The 24,436-nt window shown below is 44.3% G+C and overlaps 1 protein-coding gene across 6 annotated transcripts in view; it reads right to left on the minus strand.

Annotated features, from left to right (window-relative positions):
• OGFOD2 (2-oxoglutarate and iron dependent oxygenase domain containing 2) overlaps window positions 1-24,436 on the minus strand; it is a 66,421-nt gene that overhangs the window by 33,959 nt on the left and 8,026 nt on the right. For 4 of the 6 annotated variants that reach the window (XM_085860170.1, XM_085860174.1, XM_085860172.1 and 1 more), the window contains 4 exons: window positions 15,604-15,660; window positions 15,403-15,513; window positions 13,333-13,432; window positions 9,942-10,069 (listed from right to left, as the gene is read on the minus strand). In XM_085860170.1, coding sequence (XP_085716296.1) covers window positions 9,942-10,069; window positions 13,333-13,432; window positions 15,403-15,513; window positions 15,604-15,660 — 396 coding nt within the window. The remainder of the gene's footprint in view (window positions 1-9,941; window positions 10,070-13,332; window positions 13,433-15,402; window positions 15,514-15,603; window positions 15,661-24,436) is intronic. The other 2 variants (XM_085860171.1, XM_085860173.1) reach the window with 1 other exon arrangement.

The raw sequence follows: 24,436 nt of genomic DNA on the forward strand, positions 1-24,436 counted from the left end.
GGCATTTAAGATCATCGGCATCTCCCGCAATGAAGCTGAGTCTTTGGGCCTCTCACTCAATCACCGCAGGTTGGTCGGTGGTCTTTCTGTCTTCTACCGACTCCTCTCCAGCCTTGCCCCCCCTGCTCTCTCTGCGATTTGTCCCCACCACATTTCCACAGGGCGCTCAAGGTCCGCCAACAACCCCCTTCTGGTAAAACTACCAAAATCACGAATCACTGCTCATCTTCACTCTTTCATTCCTCTTTTTTCCCGCCTTTGGAATAAACTTCCTCACTCTATTCTTTCCCATTCTTCCCTCCAGGCTTTCAAAACAGCTGTTCACCACCACCTCTTATAGATCGATCTTCCCCCATCCAAATCCTCGATCTTTTCTACCCCCGATAATCCACCCAAGCCCACTTCCTTCATTTCTCCTGCTTTCCTTCTGAAAGTCCCTGAAATGTCCATCTTCTCTTCGCCATGTTCCCCGTCCCATCCCCATCCCTCTCCCTTCCACAGTTCACCTAATGTGTCTGTTCCCCACTGTTTTGTCCCTTCCACTCCCGCCCCTCTTGTCTCATGCCTCCTTGCTGTGAGTTGTGTGTTAGCTCTCATACGAGCCTCGACCAAGGTATACAAAAAAAAATAAAAATAAAAAAATGGCGATTTCAGTTAAGACAATGGCGATTTCGATGAAACTTGGTTGGTAGGTTCATACCATGACCAAGTTATGTGCAAATAAGAACCGTTGCTATGGACACCACCGTTGCCTAGCAACGAGACTGAAATATTTTTAAAATCCTAAAAAAATTATTTTTCCGAAAATCAAAAATCGGGCCACGAGCGACTGTGGGCAGTACATTCAGCCATATTGTCAAAAATTTCCAGCCGGATCCTATGAAAACTGTCGGAGAAGATAGACTTTGAATGAACCCTGGTCGAAAACAATTAAAAAAAACGAAGTTCGTAATATCAAAGAGACTCCTTCTTCTTTCGGCTGCTCCCGTTCGGGGTCGCCACAGCGGACCATCCGTATGATCCGCATAGTGATTTGGCACATGTTTTACGCCAGATGCCCTTCCTGACGCAACCCTGGTCGCCTCTTACGACACAGGGATATGGTACACCTATTTTAACCGGGGTATACACCGGCCCAGTGCACTAGTACTCATTTCGCCGACCTCGGAAGGATGACAGGCTGAGTCAACCCCCATGGTGTATTAATTCAGTGGCCCAATGGGGCTTGAACTCAGGACCTTTTGGATCCCAAGCCGCTGCCCTAACCACTGCGCCAACACCAGGCTCCGTTATATCAAAGAGACTATGAGTCAGATATACATGAAACTGGTATGGCAGGTTCATGGTATGTCCGAGTTATGTGTGAGAAAGAACCGTTGCTATGGACCCCTCCGTTGCCTGGCAACAGCCGAAAAACCTCTCAATGTGGGGGTATTTTAACGAAAAAACAATCTGCAGCATTAACCCTTGAAGCGAGAATCATGAATTTTCTTGTGCTTTATCCTCAGGTCATTCCCCATCGAACGGGCCCATCGCGTCAGGTTCCATTGGGTAGTCGACTACCCATGTCCGCCTACCGGCTTGTCTGTCTGTCTGTTCGGTCCAGTGCTCCGTTAATACAATGGCAATTTCGATGAAACTTGGTTGGTAGGTTCATACCATGACCAAATTGTGTGCAAATGAGAACCGTTGCTACGGACACCACCATTGCCCAGCAATGGGACTTTGAAATTTTTGAAAAATCATAAAAAAAGTATTTTTTCGAAAATCAAAAATCGGGCCATGAGCGACTGTGGGCAGTACATTCAGCCATATTGTCAAAAATTTCCAGCTGGATCCCATGAAAACTGTCGGAGAAGATAGACTGAATGAACCCTGGTCGAAAACAATAAAAAAACGAAGTTCGTTATATCTCAGAGACTATGAGTCAGATATACATGAAACTGGTATGGTAGGTTCATGGTATGTCATAGTTATGTGTGAGAAAGAACCGTTGCTATGGACCCATCCGTTGCCTAGCAACGGCCAAAAAAACCTCTAATTGTGGGGGTATTTTGACGAAAACACAATCTGCAGCATTAACCCTTGAAGCTAGAATCATGAATTTTTTGTGCTTAATCCTCAGGTCATTCCCAATCGAACGGGCCCATTGTGTCAGGTTCTATTGGGTAGTTGACTTCCCATGTCCACCTACCGGCTTGTCTGTATGTATGTCTGTTCGGTACAGTGCTCCCTTAAAACAATGGCGATTTCGATGAAACTTGGTGGGTGGGTTCATACCATGACCTAGTTGTGTGCAAGAGAACGGTTGCTATGGACACAACCGTTGCCTAGCAACGTGACTTTGAAATTTTTGAAAAATCAGAAAAAAAATATTTTTTCGAAAATCAAAAATCGGGCCACGAGCAACTGTGGGCAATACATTCAGCCATATTGTCAAAAATTTCCAGCCAGATCCTATAAAAACTGTCGGAGAAGATAGACTTTGAATGAGCCCTGGTCGAAAACAATAAAAAAACGAAGTTTGTTATATCTCAGAGACTATGAGTCAGATATACATGAAACTGGTATGGTAGGTTCATGGTATGTCCTAGTTATGTGTGAGAAAGAACCGCTGCTATGGACCCCTCCGTTGCCGAGCAACGGCCGAAAAACCTCTAAATGTGGGGGTATTTTAACGAAAAAACAATCTGCAGCATTAACCCTTGAAGCTGGAATCATGAATTTTCTTGTGCTTAATCCTCAGGTCATTCCCCATCGAACGGGCCCATCACATCAGGTTCTATTGGGTAGTCGACTACCCATGTCCGCCTACTGGCTTGTCTGTTGGGTAGTCGATCGAGTCGAAAAAAAAAAATGTAAATTTGTTCTATCCTTCTTATCACTTTTTCTGTCGATATGTTTGTCTGTTGGGTTGTCGATCAAGTCGAAAAAAAAAAATTCCAACAATGTTTTTTTTGAGATTTGTTCTACCCTTATTATCGGTATTTAAAATGGCGATTTCAGTTAATACAATGGAGATTTCGATGAAACTTGGTTGGTAGGTTCATACCATGACCAAGTTATGTGCAAATAAGAACCGTTGCTATGGAGACCACTGTTGCCAAGCAACAGGACTGAAATCTTTTTAAAATCATAACAAAATTTATTTTTCCGAAAATCAAAAATCGGGCCACGAGCGACTGTGGGCAGTACATTCAGCCATATTGTCAAAAATTTCCAGCCGGATCCTATGAAAACTGTCGGAGAAGATAGACTTTGAATGAACCCTGGTCGTAAACAAGAAAAAAACGAAGTTCGTTATATCTCAGAGACTATGAGTCAGATATACATGAAACTGGTATGGTAGGTTCATGGTATGTCCTAGTTATGTGTGAGAAAGAACCGTTGCAATCGACCCCTCCGTTGCCTCGCAACGGCCGAAAACCTCTAAATGTGGGGGTATTTTAACGAAAAAACAATCTGCAGCATTAACCATTGAAGCGAGAATCATGAATTTTCTTGTGCTTAATCCTCAGGTCATTCCCCATCGAATCAGATTCTATTGGGTAGTCGACTACCCATGTCCGCCTCCTGGCTTGTCTGTTGGGTAGTCGATCAAGTCGAAAAAAAAAATTTTCAAAAAAAAAAATAATGTGAAATTTGTTCTACTCTTCTTATCACTTTTTCCGTCGATATGTTTGTCTGTTGGGTGGTCGATCTGGTCGAAAAAAAAGTAAATTCCAAAAAATTTTTTTTGAGATTTGTTTTACCCTTTACTTATTACACTGAACAACAAAAATTTTTTACTGGGGATGTGTAAAGTGATTTAGACTAATTTGGGTACGCTGATTTCAAAAATCATAACCGTTTTGCTGTATCACGTCAGGATTTTCAGTAACAGAAAAATTCCCATTGCCTAGAAGTCAGGATTTCAATGAAATTTACAAAAATTCATTTATTCATTTATTTCATCATGAATGCTTCAAAATTATAGAAATTACAGAAAAACTCCACTAGAGTGTAATTAAAAATGCTTTAGGCATTTGGCTTTGCGTTTGTGCTGCTCTGTGTCAGTTTCACGATGCAGGAACCAGCAGAAATCGCCCATCATGTTCAGGTTGTGCCGCCCTTGGTAACACGTCTCCATGAGTGAAATCTCTTGGTGGAATCGCTCGCCGTGCTTGTCCGAGACTGCTCCCAAGTTGTCAGGGAAGAAGTTCAGGTGCTGGTGTAGGAAATGGATTTTCAGGGACATCCTGGAGCCAAGTTTCCTGAAGGACTCCAGCAGCTGCTGCACTATTTCTTCATAGTTGTCCGCGCGGTCGTTCCCCAAGAAGTTGTCCGTCACAGCTTTGAAGCTCCTCCACGCTGCCAGCTCTTTGGGGTTTAGAGTTGTCGGAAAAGTTTCGTCCTTCATAATCTGTCGGATTTGCGGTCCAACAAAGACACCAGCCTTGATCTTGGCCTCCGACAAGGTGTTGCCAAACTTTTCCTTGAGGTATAAAAACCCATGCCCATTCAGATCCATTGCCCGTACAAAACTTTTCATCAAGCCGAGCTTTATGTGGAGTGGTGGAAGGAAAACCTTGGCTGGGTCGACAAGGGCGACATGCTTCACGTTGTGTCGACCAGGTACATGCTCTTTTCGCTCTTCCCAATCTTTCTTCGTCCAGTGATTCTTGTCGTCTCTGCTATCCCAGAGACAAAGGAAGCACATGTATTTCGTGTAGCCTGACTGCAGCCCTAACAACAGCGCCACCACTTTCAAGTCTCCGCAGATGTGCCAGTTGATGTCATTGTACTTGATGGAATCAAGCAGCTGCCGCATAGTCTCATAGGTCTCTGTCATGCCGAACGCGTGAGCCAGTGGGACTGATGGTTTCTCGTTGCCATTGTGGAGCAAAACAGCCTTCAAGCTGTTCTTCCCCGAGTCGATGAAGAGGCGCCAGTCTGCAGGATCGTGATCACACCCAAGTTCTTTCAACAGACCGTTGATGTCACTGCAGAATGTCATCGTGTCTTCCATCTCAAAGAACTCAGCCATGTCTCTGTGACGTGCTCTGAACAAGGATATCTTGGTGTTAGGTTCAAGTAGATTCCACTGCTGCAGCCTTGATCCAAGCAGCTCTGCCTTCGCCTTTGACAGCGAGAGATCTCTTACAAGATCATTTAAGTCTCCTGGTTCAGAAGGTGTGATTTTTGAGTGTCGGGTTCAAAAGGTTCATCATCACCATCCTCTTCACCACTGCTTACAGCTATGTTCTGATCAGCTGGAGGTGTTGGAACGGGGTTCTCGTCATCATGAGGCACAGGTTTACGAGCAGAGACGCATGATCAGCGTACTTGATGTGACCTTTATTCTTCTTGTTGAAGCCGGCCCGATGCTTGTGCAGCAGAAATAACAATCATCATGATGATTCTGCGGCTCACGCCATATCATGGGCACCGCAAATGGCATGCTCGCGCGCTTGCCCACCAACCACTGAGTCAAGGTTGTGTGACAGCTTGTGCAGCAGATGTGTGGTGCCCAGCTCTGTTCTTGGTCCCCCACCTTACACCCGAAGTAGTGAAAGTAGGCGGCCTTCATTTTCACTGCTGTAGATATACTTCGCTGTTGATCTTTTTTGGTATACCGACCACAGACATAACAGAAGTTGTCAGGATGATTGGTACAGGAACGCCTACTCATCTTTATCTGAAAGAAAGAAATATAACACAAGTTAACAACAATTGTACGAAATAGACATGTTAAAGACATATGTAAATTTCATTGAAATCCTGACTTCTAGGCAATGGGAATATTTCTGTTCCTGAAAATCCTGACGTGATGCAGCAAAACGGTTATGATTTTTGAAATCAGCGTACCCAAATTAGTCTTAATCACTTTACACATCTCCAGTAAAAAAAATTTTTTGAAATTTGTTGTTCAGTGTTATCAGTGTTTAAAATGGCGATTTCAGTTAATACAATGGCTATTTTGATGAAACTTGGTTGGTAGGTTCATACCATGACCAAGTTATGTGCAAATAAGAACCGTTGCTCTGGACACCACCGTTGCCAAGCAACAGGACTTTGAAATTTTTGAAAAATCATAAAAAAAGTATTTTTTCGAAAATCAAAAATCGGGCCATGAGCGACTGTGGGCAGTACATTCAGCCATATTGTCAAAAATTTCCAGCTGGATCCCATGAAAACTGTCGGAGAAGATAGACTGAATGAACCCTGGTCGAAAACAATAAAAAAACGAAGTTCGTTATATCTCAGAGACTATGAGTCAGATATACATGAAACTGGTATGGTAGGTTCATGGTATGTCATAGTTATGTGTGAGAAAGAACCGTTGCTATGGACCCATCCGTTGCCTAGCAACGGCCAAAAAAACCTCTAATTGTGGGGGTATTTTGACGAAAACACAATCTGCAGCATTAACCCTTGAAGCTAGAATCATGAATTTTTTGTGCTTAATCCTCAGGTCATTCCCAATCGAACGGGCCCATTGTGTCAGGTTCTATTGGGTAGTTGACTTCCCATGTCCACCTACCGGCTTGTCTGTATGTATGTCTGTTCGGTACAGTGCTCCCTTAAAACAATGGCGATTTCGATGAAACTTGGTGGGTGGGTTCATACCATGACCTAGTTGTGTGCAAGAGAACGGTTGCTATGGACACAACCGTTGCCTAGCAACGTGACTTTGAAATTTTTGAAAAATCAGAAAAAAATTATTTTTTCGAAAATCAAAAATCGGGCCACGAGCAACTGTGGGCAATACATTCAGCCATATTGTCAAAAATTTCCAGCCAGATCCTATAAAAACTGTCGGAGAAGATAGACTTTGAATGAACCCTGGTCGAAAACAATAAAAAAACGAAGTTTGTTATATCTCAGAGACTATGAGTCAGATATACATGAAACTGGTATGGTAGGTTCATGGTATGTCCTAGTTATGTGTGAGAAAGAACCGTTGCTATGGACCCCTCCGTTGCCGAGCAACGGCCGAAAAACCTCTAAATGTGGGGGTATTTTAACGAAAAAACAATCTGCAGCATTAACCCTTGAAGCTGGAATCATGAATTTTCTTGTGCTTAATCCTCAGGTCATTCCCCATCGAACGGGCCCATCACATCAGGTTCTATTGGGTAGTCGACTACCCATGTCCGCCTACTGGCTTGTCTGTTGGGTAGTCGATCGAGTCGAAAAAAAAAATGTAAATTTGTTCTACCCTTCTTATCACTTTTTCTGTCGATATGTTTGTCTGTTGGGTTGTCGATCAAGTCGAAAAAAAAAAATTCCAACAATGTTTTTTTTGAGATTTGTTCTACCCTTATTATCGGTATTTAAAATGGCGATTTCAGTTAATACAATGGAGATTTCGATGAAACTTGGTTGGTAGGTTCATACCATGACCAAGTTATGTGCAAATAAGAACCGTTGCTATGGAGACCACTGTTGCCAAGCAACAGGACTGAAATCTTTTTAAAATCATAACAAAATTTATTTTTCCGAAAATCAAAAATCGGGCCACGAGCGACTGTGGGCAGTACATTCAGCCATATTGTCAAAAATTTCCAGCCGGATCCTATGAAAACTGTCGGAGAAGATAGACTGAATGAACCCTGGTCGAAAACAAGAAAAAAACGAAGTTCGTTATATCTCAGAGACTATGAGTCAGATATACATGAAACTGGTATGGTAGGTTCATGGTATGTCCTAGTTATGTGTGAGAAAGAACCGTTGCAATGGACCCCTCCGTTGCCTCGCAATGGCCGAAAACCTCTAAATGTGGGGGTATTTTAACGAAAAAACAATCTGCAGCATTAACCATTGAAGCGAGAATCATGAATTTTCTTGTGCTTAATCCTCAGGTCATTCCCCATCGAATCAGATTATATTGGGTAGTCGACTACCCATGTCCGCCTCCTGGCTTGTCTGTTGGGTAGTCGATCAAGTCGAAAAAAAAAATTTTCAAAAAAAAAAATAATGTGAAATTTGTTCTACTCTTCTTATCACTTTTTCCGTCGATATGTTTGTCTGTTGGGTGGTCGATCTGGTCGAAAAAAAAGTAAATTCCCAAAAATTTTTTTTGAGATTTGTTTTACCCTTTATTTATTATCAGTGTTTAAAATGGCGATTTCAGTTAATACAATGGCTATTTTGATGAAACTTGGTTGGTAGGTTCATACCATGACCAAGTTACGTGCAAATAAGAACCGTTGCTCTGGACACCACCGTTGCCAAGCAACAGGACTTTGAAATTTTTGAAAAATCATAAAAAAATAATTTTTTCGAAAATCAAAAATTGGGCCACGAGCGACAGTGGGCAGTACATTCAGCCATATTGTCAAAAATTTCCAGCCGGATCCTATGAAAACTGTCGGAGAAGATAGACTGAATGAACCCTGGTCGAAAACAATAAAAAAAACGAAGTTCGTTATATCTCAGAGACTATGAGTCAGATTTACATGAAACTGGTATGGTCGGTTCATGGTATGTCCTAGTTAGGTGTGAGAAAGAACCGTTGCTATGAACTCCTCCGTTGCTGAGCAACGGCCGACTACCCATATCCGCCTACTGGCTTGTCTGTCTGTCCCGAGCATAGCTCCGTGGGTTTTGATCCGATCCTGATAAAATTTGGGTGGGAGGTTTATATCATGATCGAGTTGTGTCTTTCTGAGAATTGGCGTGTTGTGCCCATTTTGGGCGAAGCCACGCCCAAATAACATGTGTTTTTAGGGGGTAGCCGATTTCAAGTTACATCTTCTCCGAGGAGGTTTGTCGAATCTGGCAGGGATTTCAGTATTTATTTAGCCCAATGGCACCTGCATAGCCCCACGGAGCTCGATTTTTCATTTTCGTCCCAAGGTCAAGGTCACAAGGTCACAAACTTAGAAAATGTCAAAAAAAATCAATAAATTGGGCATCGAGCTCCTATGGTTTTCAACTCTTTCGAATGAAAGTTGGTATGCAAGTAGTGCTCTTCGAGTATGACAACTTTCATCATTTACGTTTTTCCCGATTCCCGCCAGTTTTCCCGTGGCGTTCCCTTCAAGTTTGTTTTTACGCTGATTTCATTCAAGTATGGATAATCCGAGGAATGCGAAATGCCATATAGCCTATATGATGTTATGTTGTTCCTGGAATGTTCCAGAGGAAGTTTTGCACCAAAGGTCATAATCCTTGACCTTTGACCTTTAAAGGCCACAACGCTCAAATTTTCAAAGTTGTGGGAATCAAACCGGGTTTTCGACCTTCTTCGACGAACTAACTCCAATAAGCGATAGCCCATCTCCTGTTTCCTTATTTTAATGTCCACAGCAATGTTTTGTGACCTTTAAAGGTTGTGCAAAGGTCAAATTTTGAAAGTTGCTGAACGGAACCGGGTTTTCGACATTTTGTAGCTGATAACCTGTCACCCGTACCACATCATGTTGATCATTTTTATAACTTGGTCAAAAATTATCACATTGTCTCATCTTTGACTTCTGGAACAATCTACATCGTCAAATACCGCTCGTGAACCATTGTCGTCTTTAGACTTGTATATACAGTACAGTATATACATATACATCAGGTGAATTGGATGAACATTGACGATTTATGTAACCTTGACCTTTGACCTCAAAAATAATAAGCTTCTGGATTGTGACTACCTCTATCAGGTGGTTAAATTTCGTGAAGATGAGTAAAAATGTGATCTGTAGGCGAATGACATACAAACAGACAGAATAACAGACCCGGCCAACCAATATACTGTACATGCGAATCTTCAATTTTGCAAGTAATAATGGCAGTGTGATTTCTTGGAATTTATATAATATTATGTTTTTCAAATAATTTCTTGGAATTATATAATGTTTATCAAATGTACTCTTCAGAATACCACAATAAAAATGATCACGGGATCACAGTGCAATTCAGAAATCCAACCAAAAATGTTACAATGTGCAGGTTTCCCACCTTACCCCATGCTGATTCATCGAGTTGGGACGCCCTTTTGGCAAGCCTGAGCATTCAAAATTATTGAGTTCATCCAAAAACTGGCGACAAAATTCCTTGGTGAAAATGGGAAACTTGTACGTTTGCTTGGCTGCTTTGAAAAACATTGGATGGGAAACAAAGATGGCAGTGAAGGAAATACAAGGAAGTGTAACATGCAGTAAAAACAGACATGACAACAAAAATTTATGGGGAGGGAGGGGAAAAAAGCAAAAATAATTGAAATTCCATGGAAAGATTTAAATCACAAAACACAAAGGTCTTATCAATATATGTCCAACCGGCAGGCAAGTGTAATCCAAGCATTCGTTGATCCACAGGTAAATCAAGAAGCTCTCAGGCACAGCGCAGTACAAAGCAAAGCAAATGATGTCTGTCTGTCTGTCTGTCTGTCTGTCTGTCTGTCTGTCTGTCTGTCTGTCTGTGTCTCTCTCTATATATATATATATATATATATATATATATATATATATATATATATATATATATATATATATATATATATATATACATACATACATACATACATACCTACATACATACATAGATATTATTACGGTTGTGGAAATTTGCGTAACACCATAAAGAGTCCTCAGGTGAGATATATCGGTAAGTTCATGTGTAGTTAGCCCAAACGCGTTGTATACAGGGAATATATGTGATTTATCGGGCTGCGATTCTTTGAGTTAGCCGTTTTTCTGTTCTATCGTTATTTTAGACTGTCCGAAGACTTCAAATGAAGGCCCCGTGAAAGGCCTACAACGGCGCGCGAGTTTTCCCGCTTTTTTTGCGGCGCCGCGGGCTGACGGGAGAGGCTGCGAGAGCTCGCTGGCGATTGGTGGATACGGGGTGTGAGGCGGCCGTGAGGAGGCAACGCCCCTTTTCGAGGAGCTTCTCGAAAGGGTGAGAGGAGAGGCAGAGCCAAAAACGGGGCGGAGTGACGGGTGGAGCCCCGCTCCATAAAGGACGGACACGGGCGTGGTGCGCTCTCTTCTCTTCGTCCTGGAGCTGGTCTCGCCGTTGGTCTCTTCTCTTCGTCCTGGAGCTGGTCTCGCCGTTCGGCTCTTCTCTTCGTCCTGAAGCTGGTCTCGCCGTTCGGCTCTTCTCTTCGTCCTGGAGCTGGTCTCGTCGATCGTTTTGGCTCATTTCGCCTGGTGGTCTAGTCTGGTCTTCTGTTGGTGCCAAGGTCTTCTGTCGGTGCGGTCCCGAGACCCCGCTGGCAGGACGGAGCGTCTGCCATTCCCCTCTCCCGACCCCGAGCATCAACGGTTCCCCTCCTTTATCCGCGCTGAGATAGCGCCGGAAACCCCGTCCGTGGCGTCGAGCGGCCAACATGTGCCGGCGCGAAGCATGAGCTCACCGACCACGCTGGAGGAGCTGGGAGCTGAGGTCGCGGGAGGAGGACTCGACGCGCGCAAGGAAGTTACTACTTTTCTTTTCTTTTCTTTTTGTGTTAATGTGTGTGTGTAGCGCCGTCTGACAACTAGAACTGTGTAATTGTGCCCGAGTAAGTCATATTCGGTTGTAGTTCTTGCTTTTGTTGCATGACTGTATGGCTGTATATACGTTCTTGTCTGTGTGTGTGTAAATAAAGTGCATTGTGTGAACTGTTTTCCCGTTTCACTTCGTCTTTTCCTTGTATTGAATCTCCATCTTGCATCACATAAGGGATTGATAGTGGGTTTAAAACGCCCGGTAATTAATCGGAACCGTCAAGGCCAAAGATAACTCCGCTTGGTTATCCCTGTAATACGGAACGAACCGCTTAAGCGGTTCGTGTCCGGAGTCAGCCTGTGGCGTGGTACGATCGTCCGGTCGACCACTCGCGCAGGTACTTAGGTAGGTCAAATTTGGCGAGCAACCCTATCCTGCGCGGGTGGGCAATTGGCACTATCGTGGTGAGGTTAAACCCCCACCCGTGACTGGCTCCGGGCGGTAGTTCCCGTAGGGTCACTACTGAATTGTCCGTCCGGTGGGCGACGTGTCTCGATTCGAGTTACGTGGCCCGTTCGCATGCCGGCGGGCGCGAATTCGCAACTATATGTATATATATATATATATATATATATATATATATATATATATATATATATATATATATATATACATATGTACATACATATATACATACATACATACATACATACACACATTAGCCTGCAAAAGTATTTACCCCTCCCAATAATGCCACATTAAGATGAATTATTAACTTTTTTAATCAATAACTAAAGGGATCAAACTAAACACTGCTATCGTTGAAGGTTACTTGTCAGGGATACCTGCAATGAACATCTACAAATCAAAATTGACTGGTTGTAAAAGTATTCAGCCTCTTAGCAAAGTTCTTGGTGGAATCACCTTTTGCAGCAATGACTGCTATGAGTCTTTTTGGGTCGGTCTCCACCAGCTTTGCACAGTGAGATGGTGAAATTTTACCCATTATTCATGTGAAAATTGCTCTTGTTCTGCCAAGTTTGATGGGGATCATTGATGGACTGCAATCTTCAAGTCTCGCTATGAATGTTCAATTGGATTCAAGTCAGGACTTTGACTGGGCCACTGAAGAACATTTATTTTCTTCTTATTCAGCCACTCCAGTGTGGCTTTACCTTTGTGCTTCGGATCATTGTCCTGCTGAAATGTCGATCTCCTTCCCAGTTTCAGATTAATGGCTGAATCAAGTAGGTTTTCATCTCTCAAAAGATGAGCATTCTCGAGTAAAGCTGTTGATGTGATAGTATATTTTAGCATGCTTCTAAAATGCTTGCTGTGGTTAAATGACCTGTGAGTCGGTAAATATGACAACATAAGAAAAGTTAAAGTGATGATGTCGAGGCAATGTCATCAATAGCCCCACTGTTTTGTTTCTTCTTGTATAGGAGGGCTCTCGTTCGGCTTCAGAAGATTCCGGCCTGTGCAGGATTTTAGGGAATACACCATACATACACGACACAAAGACAAGACAACTACACTTGTCAAGACATGGCGTATGAAGAATGAAGGACGAGACACTAAGCATACACGTCACAATGGTGAAAATGGTGAACTTGCAAACTTCAGTTAAAAGGTTCTTTTTTCCTTGCGTACAACATTAGCAAATTCATAAATTGGTTTGCAAAGAATCAAATAAAATTTCATTAGGTTTGGTTAAATAAGAGAGAGAAAATTTGGGTTTCGTTTCCCTTCAACTGATTAGATAGAAGTCATATGTGCTACAGTGGCCCGAAGAGACTCGCTGTACACGAGTGTACAAAGGTGATGAGATTCAAACAAACATGAACATAATAACACAATAAACTTGTGATGCATATGACATGTGAAACAAAACATCCTCACTTCCATGTGAAAGAAACTTACGTGCTAAGCAAGTGACCCGCTGTAGTAGACCATGTCGAGATGCCTCTCGAGAATTGCAAAAGTCCACGAGTTGCAAAAATTCCGTGGCCAGAAAGTTCCTCTGTCGACATTAAAAAAAAGTTCCTTGAAATGTTGCACACACGAAGTAATTGTGGAACAAATTAGAATGGAAAAACACCTTAACTGTGAAGGTGAGTGTCACTCTGCATCGGCAGACAAATAGAACGACATGGAATCAACACGGTATTTATTGGGTTATGCAAACAACCATGGGAAGCAAGGAAAAGCTGACGTTTCAGGTGATAACTCTTCTTCAGAGCAAAAAATTGTGTGTGTGTGTGTGTGTGTGTGTGTGTGTGTGTGTGTGTGTGTGTGTGTGTGTGTGTGTGTGTGTGTGTGTGTGTGTGTGTGTGTGTGTGTGTGTGTGTTTAGATATATATACTTTTGTTTTTAAAGAAGTTGAAGGTGCTTCCAACCAAAGGAAGAAAAATAGATCGACTCCGCTAATTTGGCAAAAAAGCAAGAGCAGACCCGGTCTCAGGCAACGTTTCACCGGCTTTGCAGCCGGCTTTATAGGCACAATAGACCCCGAGACTCGTCACGTGTCGGGGTTTTTTTTTTTTAAGCCATCTGGTGTAATTAATTTGGTGAGAGGAGAACAGAGCACCTTTGGAAAGAGGAAAGCTGCCATATTTTGAGCCTTCATGTGGAAAGCTGCTTGCGGATTGTCTGGTGTAGTCTGCCCTGCCACGAGAGAAGTGACAGTGCCATTTGTGCGCATGGATTTGTAGTAGGATTTGTTTATTTATTATTATTATTATTACTACCTGTTGAATTATTGTCTTTGTAAATATTTATTTATGTTCATTAAATGTGTATTTTTTGAAGAAACCGTATTCATGTCATTGTAATGGGTTCGTGAATAAACCCCCTGTGTATCCGTTCAATTCTCCGCACTCCGCCGCCCGTCCGCCGTTACCCTCCGCCATGCCCTTCAAGCATGTGTTAAAATCTCTGCCAATCAACATGTCCGCCTCGGCTTAATAAGGAACTGCTCGGCCGTCTGGGGGCTGTCGGTGTTAACTGCCTGGCTACCACAAATTAGGGTCGGGGGGTAAACCTGGGCCGGCCACCCCAGTGATTATATATATATATATATATATATATATATATATATATATATATATATATATATATATATATATCTTTGTATGAATGCAATACACCTCCTGACTTGGTGAAGCAGCAAAGCACAGATCATGTCTCACAATATTTGCTTTATGGTTTGCCATTGCCTTTGCAGCAGTAGTTCAGAGAGGAATTTTGTGATTTGTTCAGGGTGCCGGCGAAAGCTCGCCTCCTCTTCATAAAGAACACCGTGGGATCTTTAACATCCACCAGCTAATACTAGTAGATGAGATGCCCCGTTTAACGTCCATCCGAGGACAGCACACACATTGATGAATCATCCTGCTGTCATCGTTCATATGCAGGGTAGCATCATTGGCTCAGGGCATGGCTGGGCCGCTGATGCAATGCCCTCTGTAGGTTTGGGAAGGAATTTGTAATTTGGCCATGGAACCGGTGATAGCTCGCTGACTCTTTGTGAAGGACACCATGGGATCTTGAATGTCCACCGACAAATGCTGGCAGACGGGACACCTTTTTAACATCCATCAGAGGGATGGGCACACACACTGATGAATCACCCTGCCTGTGAAACACCGGGATGACAGTTTATAGCTGGGTTGGGATTCAAACCCAGGCTCGGCAGCTTACAGGTGGAGGTTGAATGTGCACACCTCCACATCAGCCTCCCAGGTCATATAATATACCTCAACTCAACATTCGGTTCATTCAATACAATGTTTAAAACAAAGCAGACTGCCATTGTGACAACATTAAGACGTTCATTGCTAAATTGGAAAGACTATGTGCTTTGAAGGCAATTCAATGAAATTAAATATGGGGAGTGGATATTGGTGTGCCGATAATCGAGCACCACTCCCTTCTCCGCAAATGAAAACATTACCAAAACCATTGATATTGCACGTGATAATGCTTATTTACCTGCAAACTATATACTTCAGGATGCAAAGGGTTGTAAGATTCCGAGATTAGTTTTTGCCTCTGCAGAAAGGTTGAACCTAAAGATCTCCGCCGTTCGATTTCTGCCTTGATCTGAAAAAGGTTACATTGTCAGGTTTTAAGAAATCAACTACGTGTCATAATCAGAATCTGAGTTTGGAAGGCACGCACGTAATAAACCACCTGCGAAATGACTTGCTGGAATGACTCTTCGGTGAGGCAGCCCCTGCTTTTCAAGAGCTGCAAAATAAAAACAACAGATAAATTCTGATTAATGACATGTTTCATTTCATTGTGACATTATTATGAAGTGCTGCAATGTGGTGAATGTTTTCACATCGGGATCTAATGTAGAAGTAACAATCTCAATCACCGGTATGTCCACCTCTGGCCACAATCACTGCATTGCACTGTCATCTCATTGACCGTATGAACATTCAAATTTAATGCTGGAAATGGCATTCCATGGCAATTTCATATCCTGTTCAAGTTCATTGAGGGTCTGTGGCTATATTGGCAAGGTTCAAATGTGACGATTGATGATATCCCAGGGATGTTCGATTGGATTGAAATGTGGTGAGATGGCAGGCCAGGGTGTTATGACATTAACGATGGCATCGATAAGAACGTTCCTGGTTTGAATGGCCCTGTGAGCAGAATTATCATGCATCAACATGATTCCTGGGCCATGTTGTTGAATCGTCAGCAACACATGTTGCTGTAAGATCTCAATGATGTATCGATCTGCCATCAGATTGCTATGGATATGGATCAAGTTGGTACGAGAAGTTTCAGCAATACCACCCCTCATGACACTTCCACGTTCAAAATGTATGGCTTCCTGGACACCACAGACTGGCACCTTGTTCATATCCTATTCTGTAGATCCATGCATAGCCATCATGTCTTTCATGGAGAAGCCTTCATTCATCACTGAACAAAACACTTTCCCCTTCCCTCCGTGTCCATCGACGATGCCGATTTGACACTGCAAGTGGGCTTGGATGTGTCGCGGTGAAAGTCTTGGACACTGATCAGGATGATGAGCATGGATCTCTGCATTATGGAGATGACTCAAGATGGTGTTCACATTTTTCCTGTGAGGTCCAAGGAGTTTGTTTGCAATAATTTGGGTTGTTTGAAACCGACTGCGTAGTTGGGTCGTGAATATGTATTGGCCATGAGTGAGAGTCGTTTTCCTGGGATGTCCACTTCTTGGCAATTCTCCTCTTGATCCAATGGTTTGATAATGTCTCGTGAGGTTGTAAACAGTTCCTCTCCTCACACTAAATAGCTTTGCAACATTGCCAATGGAAGACCATGCTTGAAGGTGTCAATGATTTGATTCCTCTCATTTTCTGACAGATGTGGCATTGTAATGAATTGTTAAAGAATGTAATCAAGTGTGTTTTGGATGATCCACATGGTGGTGTCTCAGAAAGACTGTTTCCAATTCTCTCAGAATGCCTCGTGTCACCTCTAAAAACCCAAGGATGCACGAGTTGAACGTGCTGAACAATTATTGTATGAAGCAATTACGTTGCGTGGAAACTTGTAATCAGGTGTTCGTAAATCCCTCGTGCCAAAAATGCATTCAGAATGAACATTGGAACTGTCTTTCAACAATTATATTATCAATGCTGCATATTCAATTTTTTTTCGAAATAACGGCGGAGATTGTAATAACGTAGCTTGACAAGAGATTAAAGTTTCGACCAAGGAAGGTAAAGATCTATCAGACAAAGTGATAAACTCTGGGTAGACAGTTACAAAGCAAGATTACATTATCAAGAGGACTGACTGTCTGGCTAAAGTCCACAGTTGTGGATCAACTGTTTGGAGAGGTTCTGTGCTGAAAACATCAAAACCTCAATGGTGAACGGAGACCAACTGATGATCGGACAGTTGGCAAATTTGTCACTCGCATACAAGTTAACAAGTGAAGGCCCTCTTACTTTAGTTATACAACTATTTTGAGTTGTATAACTAAAGACATGATGTTTGTATCACGTGAATGAGGTGGCCATTTTGGTTCCTGCCCATTCAACACAATTACAAACTTAAAATAGTTTAACAGGGATTAAAATCTTTGGGGGGGGGGAAATAATGAGAGGGTCCAGAGAACACCATACTTTTTTTTTGGAAGTTTTCCACTGTTGATGCAGCGTCTTGTACACCTTAACATATTAAATTAGTTGTTCGTGCCCGTTTGTGTCCTTTATGACATCCCTAAAAACAGTAAGTTTCCTATTTGGAATGATTTTCAATTTTGTTTGACTGCCAAACAGGCAGGCAGACAAAGAGACTGAAACAATTACCTCATTCCTCTGTGTGCATGTGTGTTCGGGAGGATATTCCATACAATACGTGACTTGACGTATGAATGCTAACGAGGCTTTCCACGCATGCGCCGTGTGTGCGTTTTCAGTGACTCGGTTCGGCTAGAAGGGCACTTTTAACGTGCCGTTGCTCACGCAAAATCTGTAATTTAAATAGTCTTTTAAACAAAATTTTCAGCATTTAGATGAAAGAGCAGCAATTTAAAAAATGGTAAACCATTTTTGTTCTGTTCCTGAATGCAAATCAGACTCACGGAAATATAGGAATAAGAGAAATATCCATGGATGAGAGGTGTCGGGTTCGTTTCGTCCTGTTAATACAATTTTTGAGTGGCAGCAGTGGAACACACACACACCTCGTCCATTTATAGGAGAGTATATTATTTTGTTAACCTGCGTGCACGAAGTGAAAAGTAGAGTTAAGCAGTTGGCTCACTCTGTCGGTCTACAGACGTTAGTCTATGATCAAGGAAATAATTTCAATTGAATTATATATTTTCAACACTCAAGGTCCAGAACACGAATCGGAACATGATTCGGAACACGATTCTGCAACTTAGCACACTTTGGCACTCAATGCAGCATATATGCAATTTTTGAAATGACATAATCCATCCCAGAATGTGCAGAAACCCCTGGCAACTGAGTTCATCGTGTTGCCGAACATAAATGGTGTGCGTCAGATGAGGATTTTTGCCCAAAATGACTCACAAAGCTTCTAAAAGAAGTTGAAAATGCTTGGAAATGTACCTGTGAAAAGGGGTGTGCCTCTGCACAACGAAAGAGTTCGAGACTTTTCTCATCTCACCCCAAAAGCTAAGATGTGGTTCCCCAGTCGAAAAACTCCCGAGGACGTGGACCGGTGCAAAGCACAAAGGTTTGTAGACGAGCATATTCTACCCAAACCTTCAATCATCATTGCCATTGAGTGGAGTGGACTTTGAACTTTGTGGGATTACCGTGAATCTGGCACGCTCGATGGTTTATTTAGTAGAGACGTCTGCTGTTGCAAATCAATGCCGTCATTACCAACTTTCAGGCAGACTTGCCAGAGGGGAACACCTTATCTGGTTTGGCAGTTTCTTAACACCGATTTGGAAAGTCCTAATCTGTGGCTTGTCAATGAACAGGGTAAGTGTAAAACAATGACATTTACTATCAATCATGCTCGGGATGAAGGGGAGTAGCGGCGGAAGGGTTGATGTGGGATCTTTATGGGATTGTGAGGGCCATTTTAAATATATATATATATATATATATATATATATATATATATATATATATATATATATATATATAGATATATGTATATATTGTTACGTTTGAGGGGGGGGTATGCATTCAAAGGGTAATTAGGATGTTTAATTAGGTATGCCATGCTGTTCGAGTTTACCAGGATCTCGATGTAATAAGTAGCAATTCAGTGGTGATAAGTTGTCTAGTAAATGTTCATTTCTTCAAGGGGGAAATAATAATTGTCACGTAATTAGATAGGGACACGGGATAGGGTAAGTGTGTCTGCGTAAACCCCTTTTAGTAGTCCCTGGAGGCTGGCCATGACGTCACAGGACAGGGCTGCGGATGGCTCCGCCCCGTGATCACGATTGGCGGAAGGCGACGACGGTGGGCCAATAAAACGGCTCGATTGGAAGTGACGAGGATGGGAGGATAAAAAGGTTCTGTTCAGGGTCGAAAAAGAGGAGGAAGAAGATCGGGACAAAAAGATCGTGTTTTTTTGGTGTGGAGGCTGTTGCGCGGGAAGCGTACTTGTTGTTGTGCTGATTCGATCGTGTTCTTCATCGTGTCTTGGAGCCTTGCTGATCCTCGTGCCTCACCTTGGTTGGCTCTGGGGTTCTGCTGACTCGGAGTACGGGGTCGAACGGTGGGCGGACCTGCCTCCCTCTCCTGCTCGCAATTTGGCGCCAAAACTGGTTCCCTGGCGGCTGTGAGCGGACTTGGGCCAGGACCAGGAGGTCGACAGCACCACGGTTTCTCCTGCCCCCCCCCCCCCGACGAGAGCAAGGCCAGCTCGTCCGACGCTGATCCAGGGACAGTTGCGTCCACACCACGGTCCAGCCTGACCACCAGAAGTAGCTACGTTTTGTGTGTGTGTGTGTGTGTGTGTGTGTGTGTGTGTGTGTGTGTGTGTGTGTGTGTGTGTGTGTGTGTGTGTGTGTGTGTGTGTGTACTTGGCACCTTGGAGGGTTTGAGATCTGTTTATTCATTGGAATTGTCTGTGTTTTCCCCACGCCCGATCCCACACCATCCCGTCGAATCGCCCCGGATCCCTCTTCTTGCCGAGTCTTGTTATTTCTGGATAATAATAAAACCAAATAAGCATCATCAACTCAGTGAAAAGTGACTCGTGCCACCTTCCTCGTCCCGTTTGCGGTAGAGCGATTAGAACCGCCATGTTTGGGTTATAAATAAATAAACCGCCTCCATCGTTTCGGCTCATTCTACGTTGGCGGGACTGTTCAAGTCCCGTGGACGTCACATTGGTGTCAGGAGTGGGATGTTTGAACCCCTCTAAATTATATTTGGTATCGGGAGAATATACCAAGATTAAAATCTCGCCACGAATTGGAATATAAAATCACTGCAGAAAAGCGCGCGAGCGCGGGAAAATTTTGGCGGGATTTTTCAAATTCAAATTAATTGGCGGCAAACGGGACTTCTGCACCATGGCGGATGTGCAGATGTTTGAGGAGGAAGGCCACGTGTCTGGCAGCGAGTCGGGGGAAGAAGGGAGAGACGGGGGTAGGGTTGGAACCTCCCCCATTCCGAGCGTGGACCGTGCTTCATGCCCGTAACGGAGCCGGCAGCGCTGGAAACCGGTGCGATGACGATCCAGACACTGTTGGAACGTTTAATAGCGGACATGATGGTACAAATGGCAAATCAATTCGTGACACAGAGGGCAGAAATGACAGCACAAATGGAAAATCAATTCGTGACACAGAGGGCAGAAATGACGGCACAGGGGGCAGAAATGACGGCACAAATGGAAAATCAATTCGTGACACAGAGGGCAAAAATGACGGCACAGGGGGCAGAGATGGCGGATCGATTGGGGGTAATGGGCGAACAGTTGGGTGCACGGATTGATTTAATGAGGGATGAATTGGGGGAAAAGATGGAGAAAATGAAAACTGAGATGCAGGAGTGTGTGGATGTTAAATTGGGAGAAATACAAAGTAAATTCGAGGATAGATTGGAGGAAACAAAGGTAGAAATTACATTGGAGGGGGAAAATATACGAAAAAAATTGGTAGATAAAATTGATGCAACGAACATTCGGGTTGATAAAGTGGATGAAAGCCTGGAACGTCATCGTGCCTGTGTGGATGCTCGTATGCAGCTGCAAGTTGAAGAGTGGGGAGAGCTGAGGAAGCAAGGGATGAATTTGGCGGAGGAGGTAAAAGGATTGGAGGCTCGTTTGGACGAACAAGATAAAATTATGAGCCAAGATGAAGTCTTGGATAAAGGCCTGGTAGAGCCGTCTTTTGTAAGTAGAGTGTCCGGGTTGGTTGAGGAGCAGCTACAAACTCGCGACGGAGCCTTGGAGGAGGTTGTGCGGGCCCAGAAGATCCTGCGGGAAGAGGTGAATCGGTCCATTCAACGTTTGGAACAGGAGGCAAAATTGACCCATGAGACCCTCACCACAAAACATTTTTGGCCACAGTGGGCTCCGAAATTGGATACGCAGCCACAAGGGTGTTTGATCCCTGGGCTGGATTCGGACAAGGGAGAAACTGAGAAGCGGGCCACCGTAAAAGTGATCCCCCTGGTAAATTTCGACGGGTCAGGGAGCCTTGAAGCTTTTCTGACGCAATTTGAGTGCATTTCCCGACTAAACGGGTGGAATGAGCGGGAACGTACAGGGAATTTGGTGGCAACGTTGCGGGGACCAGCCGCAGATGTGTTAAACGTGATCGCGGAGGGGATGTTGACCAGCTCCCACATTTGCGAGGCGTTGAGCCGTCGGTTTGGGTTCGCGGCAAACTGTGATCTGGTGCGGGCCCAGCTCCAGCACCGCAGATTAAAGCCGGGTGAGACAGTGCAGGAGCTGGCACAGGACATTTACCAATCAGTCAGGATCGCGTATCGGGACCTTACAGTGGAGGCATGGGACAGACTGGCACTAGAGAAATTTTTAGCTGCTCTTCCTGACCCTGAGGTCCGAGCGCTAGTGGAGTTACAGGATCCACCCACCGTACACCGAGCGGCCGAGTGCGCGGCCAGGCTGGCCTCGTGGAGTCGGCCAGGTCGCGTGCCCGAGAGGCCATCGGTGACGATCCGACAGGTGGAGATCCAGGATCAGGGAGGGGGGCTGGGAGAAATTGGCATTACCCAAATGTTTCAGGAAATTTGCCAGAAACTGTTAAGTTTGATAAGGGGTAATTCGGTAGTTGGTGTGCCAAAGCGGCGGGGTCAAGCCCAGCCAATAGCGCAATTCGATTATGGCCGAGGGGGTCCGGAACCGGAAGAGACATTACACCGATACCCACGGGGGCCTTTTATGGGGAGTTGTTTCCGGTGCGGGCGAAGAGGACACATGCAACGATATTGCCGGTACCCGGCGATGGAGGGACCCTCCAATAGACTTTTAGACTCGGAGAGGGTGAAACCTCCTGCTGAACCGCCAGGTCTATCCGAGATGCCCTTTCATAGGTCGGGTCCGGAGATCACTGTCGGGGGTCGGGGAGACTAGATTGGGCTGAGCATATACGGCCATGCTCGGCTGCTGAGATTGTGGCGAAGTGCCCTCCTTTGGTGGAAAAAAATGAATTGTGGGAAAATTGGCATGGGTTTGTAAGTTCTGCTGGGTTTTAGAGTGACAATCGGGACAGTGGGTAATTGGAAACAAAGCGGGTACAAGTGGCTGTCCAATGGCTGGTGCGTGGATCGGGTGAGAAGTGCTGTGTGAGTTGTTTTAAGTGAAGAAGTGAAATGTATGGTGCACACATTGTTTTTTTTATTGGGCATGGGGTGGTAACAGGGAAGGTCATGGTCGGCGAAGTGTTAGAAATGCAGGTGTCACATGTAAGGCCGATGGGGTGGGGGAGTCATGTGGGTTTTGTGGGTGGGGATGATGTGCTTGTCCACAGGGATTGCTGAAGCTAACGGTGAGCGTGAATTGCGACCCCCTTCAAGGAGATTCACCACCTGGTGGCTAATGGTGACAGTGTCTGGAGGAAACTGGGAGAGGGTCTGGTTGGGCGACCAAGGCGGGTAGGACCTTGGCGACCCAGGAAGGCCAGAGGAGCCAGTGAGACCCCTTCCAGAGTGTTGTACGGGATTAGAGCTGATGGCTACCAGGGGGGAGGGAATCAAAGGGAACGGGGCGGAGAAACGTCCGGGTTGGACTAAAGCTTACCTGTGGGCATGGTTGCACCTGAGATGCCCCCATCATCTTGTGGTAACCCACCCCACGGCCACGACGGGATTCAGCCTGCATGATTAAAATGAGGACCATGACCTAGAAATGTGATGATGACCATGGTGTGTGTTGTGAAGATGTATGAGTCCCACTCGATCCCGCACAACTTGACATGTGCAGCAAGGGCATGATGTCCGCATAATTTTGGGGCAAGCAAATTTGAAAATTGGCTCCCCAGGTAACGCTGGGTCTATTAGCATCCACTGGGGGAGGCGGTCAAGTGTAAATATCCTGTGAATAGTGTCGTTAAGGCTTAGAGTAGGAATGTAAAGTATAAGTGTTGTGTTTTTGTGGAACCTTTTGTTTCCCTTCCCCAGATCACTGGAAGAGTGTTGGGCAAGAGCGATGATCCAGAAGATGGAGTGCAACTTCACTCAGTGCTATCATGTGATAAAATAAAAAAAACAAAAAAAAATAAAAAAAACGAATGATTGTTTAGGCGAGGATAAGGCCATAAGGGGGTAGTACATTAAGCAGGATAGGTAAGTCAGCTGCGACTCGCTGCCCATTGCCCCTCCTACTTTATTTTGTTAGGTTAATTAGGTGAGTCAGTAAGTGTTAAGGCTGGTACGGTAGCGCCTGTGATATACCTTGCAGGAGCAGCGGTACCAGAGGAGGGGGCAGTGTTACGTTTGAGGGGGGGGGGTATGCATTCAAAAGGAATTAGGATGTTTAATTAGGTATGCCATGCTGTTCGAGTTTACCAGGATCTCGATGTAATAAGTAGCAATTCAGTGGTGATAAGTTGTCTAGTAAATGTTCATTTCTTCAAGGGGGAAATGATAATTGTCACGTAATTAGATAGGGACACGGGATAGGGTAAGTGTGTCTGCGTAAACCCCTTTTAGTAGTCCCTGGAGGCTGGCCGTGACGTCACAGGACAGGGCTGCGGATGGCTCCGCCCCCTGATCACGATTGGCGGAAGGCGATGGCGGTGGGCCAATAAAACGGCTCGATTGGAAGTGACGAGGATGGAAGGATAAAAAGGTTCTGTTCGGGGTCGAAAAAGAGGAGGAAGAAGATCGGGACAAAAAGATCGTGTTTTTTTGGTGTGGAGGCTGTTGCGCGGGAAGCGTACTTGTTGTGCTGATTCGATCGTGTTCTTCATCGTGTCTTGGAGCCTTGCTGAGCCTCATGCCTCACCTTGGTTGGCTCTGGGGTTCTGCTGACTTGGAGTACGGGGCCGAACGGTGGGCGGACCTGCCTCCCTCTCCTGCTCGCAATTTTTTTTTTT

The sequence above is a fragment of the Eptatretus burgeri genome, chromosome 16, assembly GCF_056783735.1.
Source record: "Eptatretus burgeri isolate ZD-2024b chromosome 16, Ebu_testis_v1, whole genome shotgun sequence".
NCBI lineage: Eukaryota > Metazoa > Chordata > Myxini > Myxiniformes > Myxinidae > Eptatretus > Eptatretus burgeri.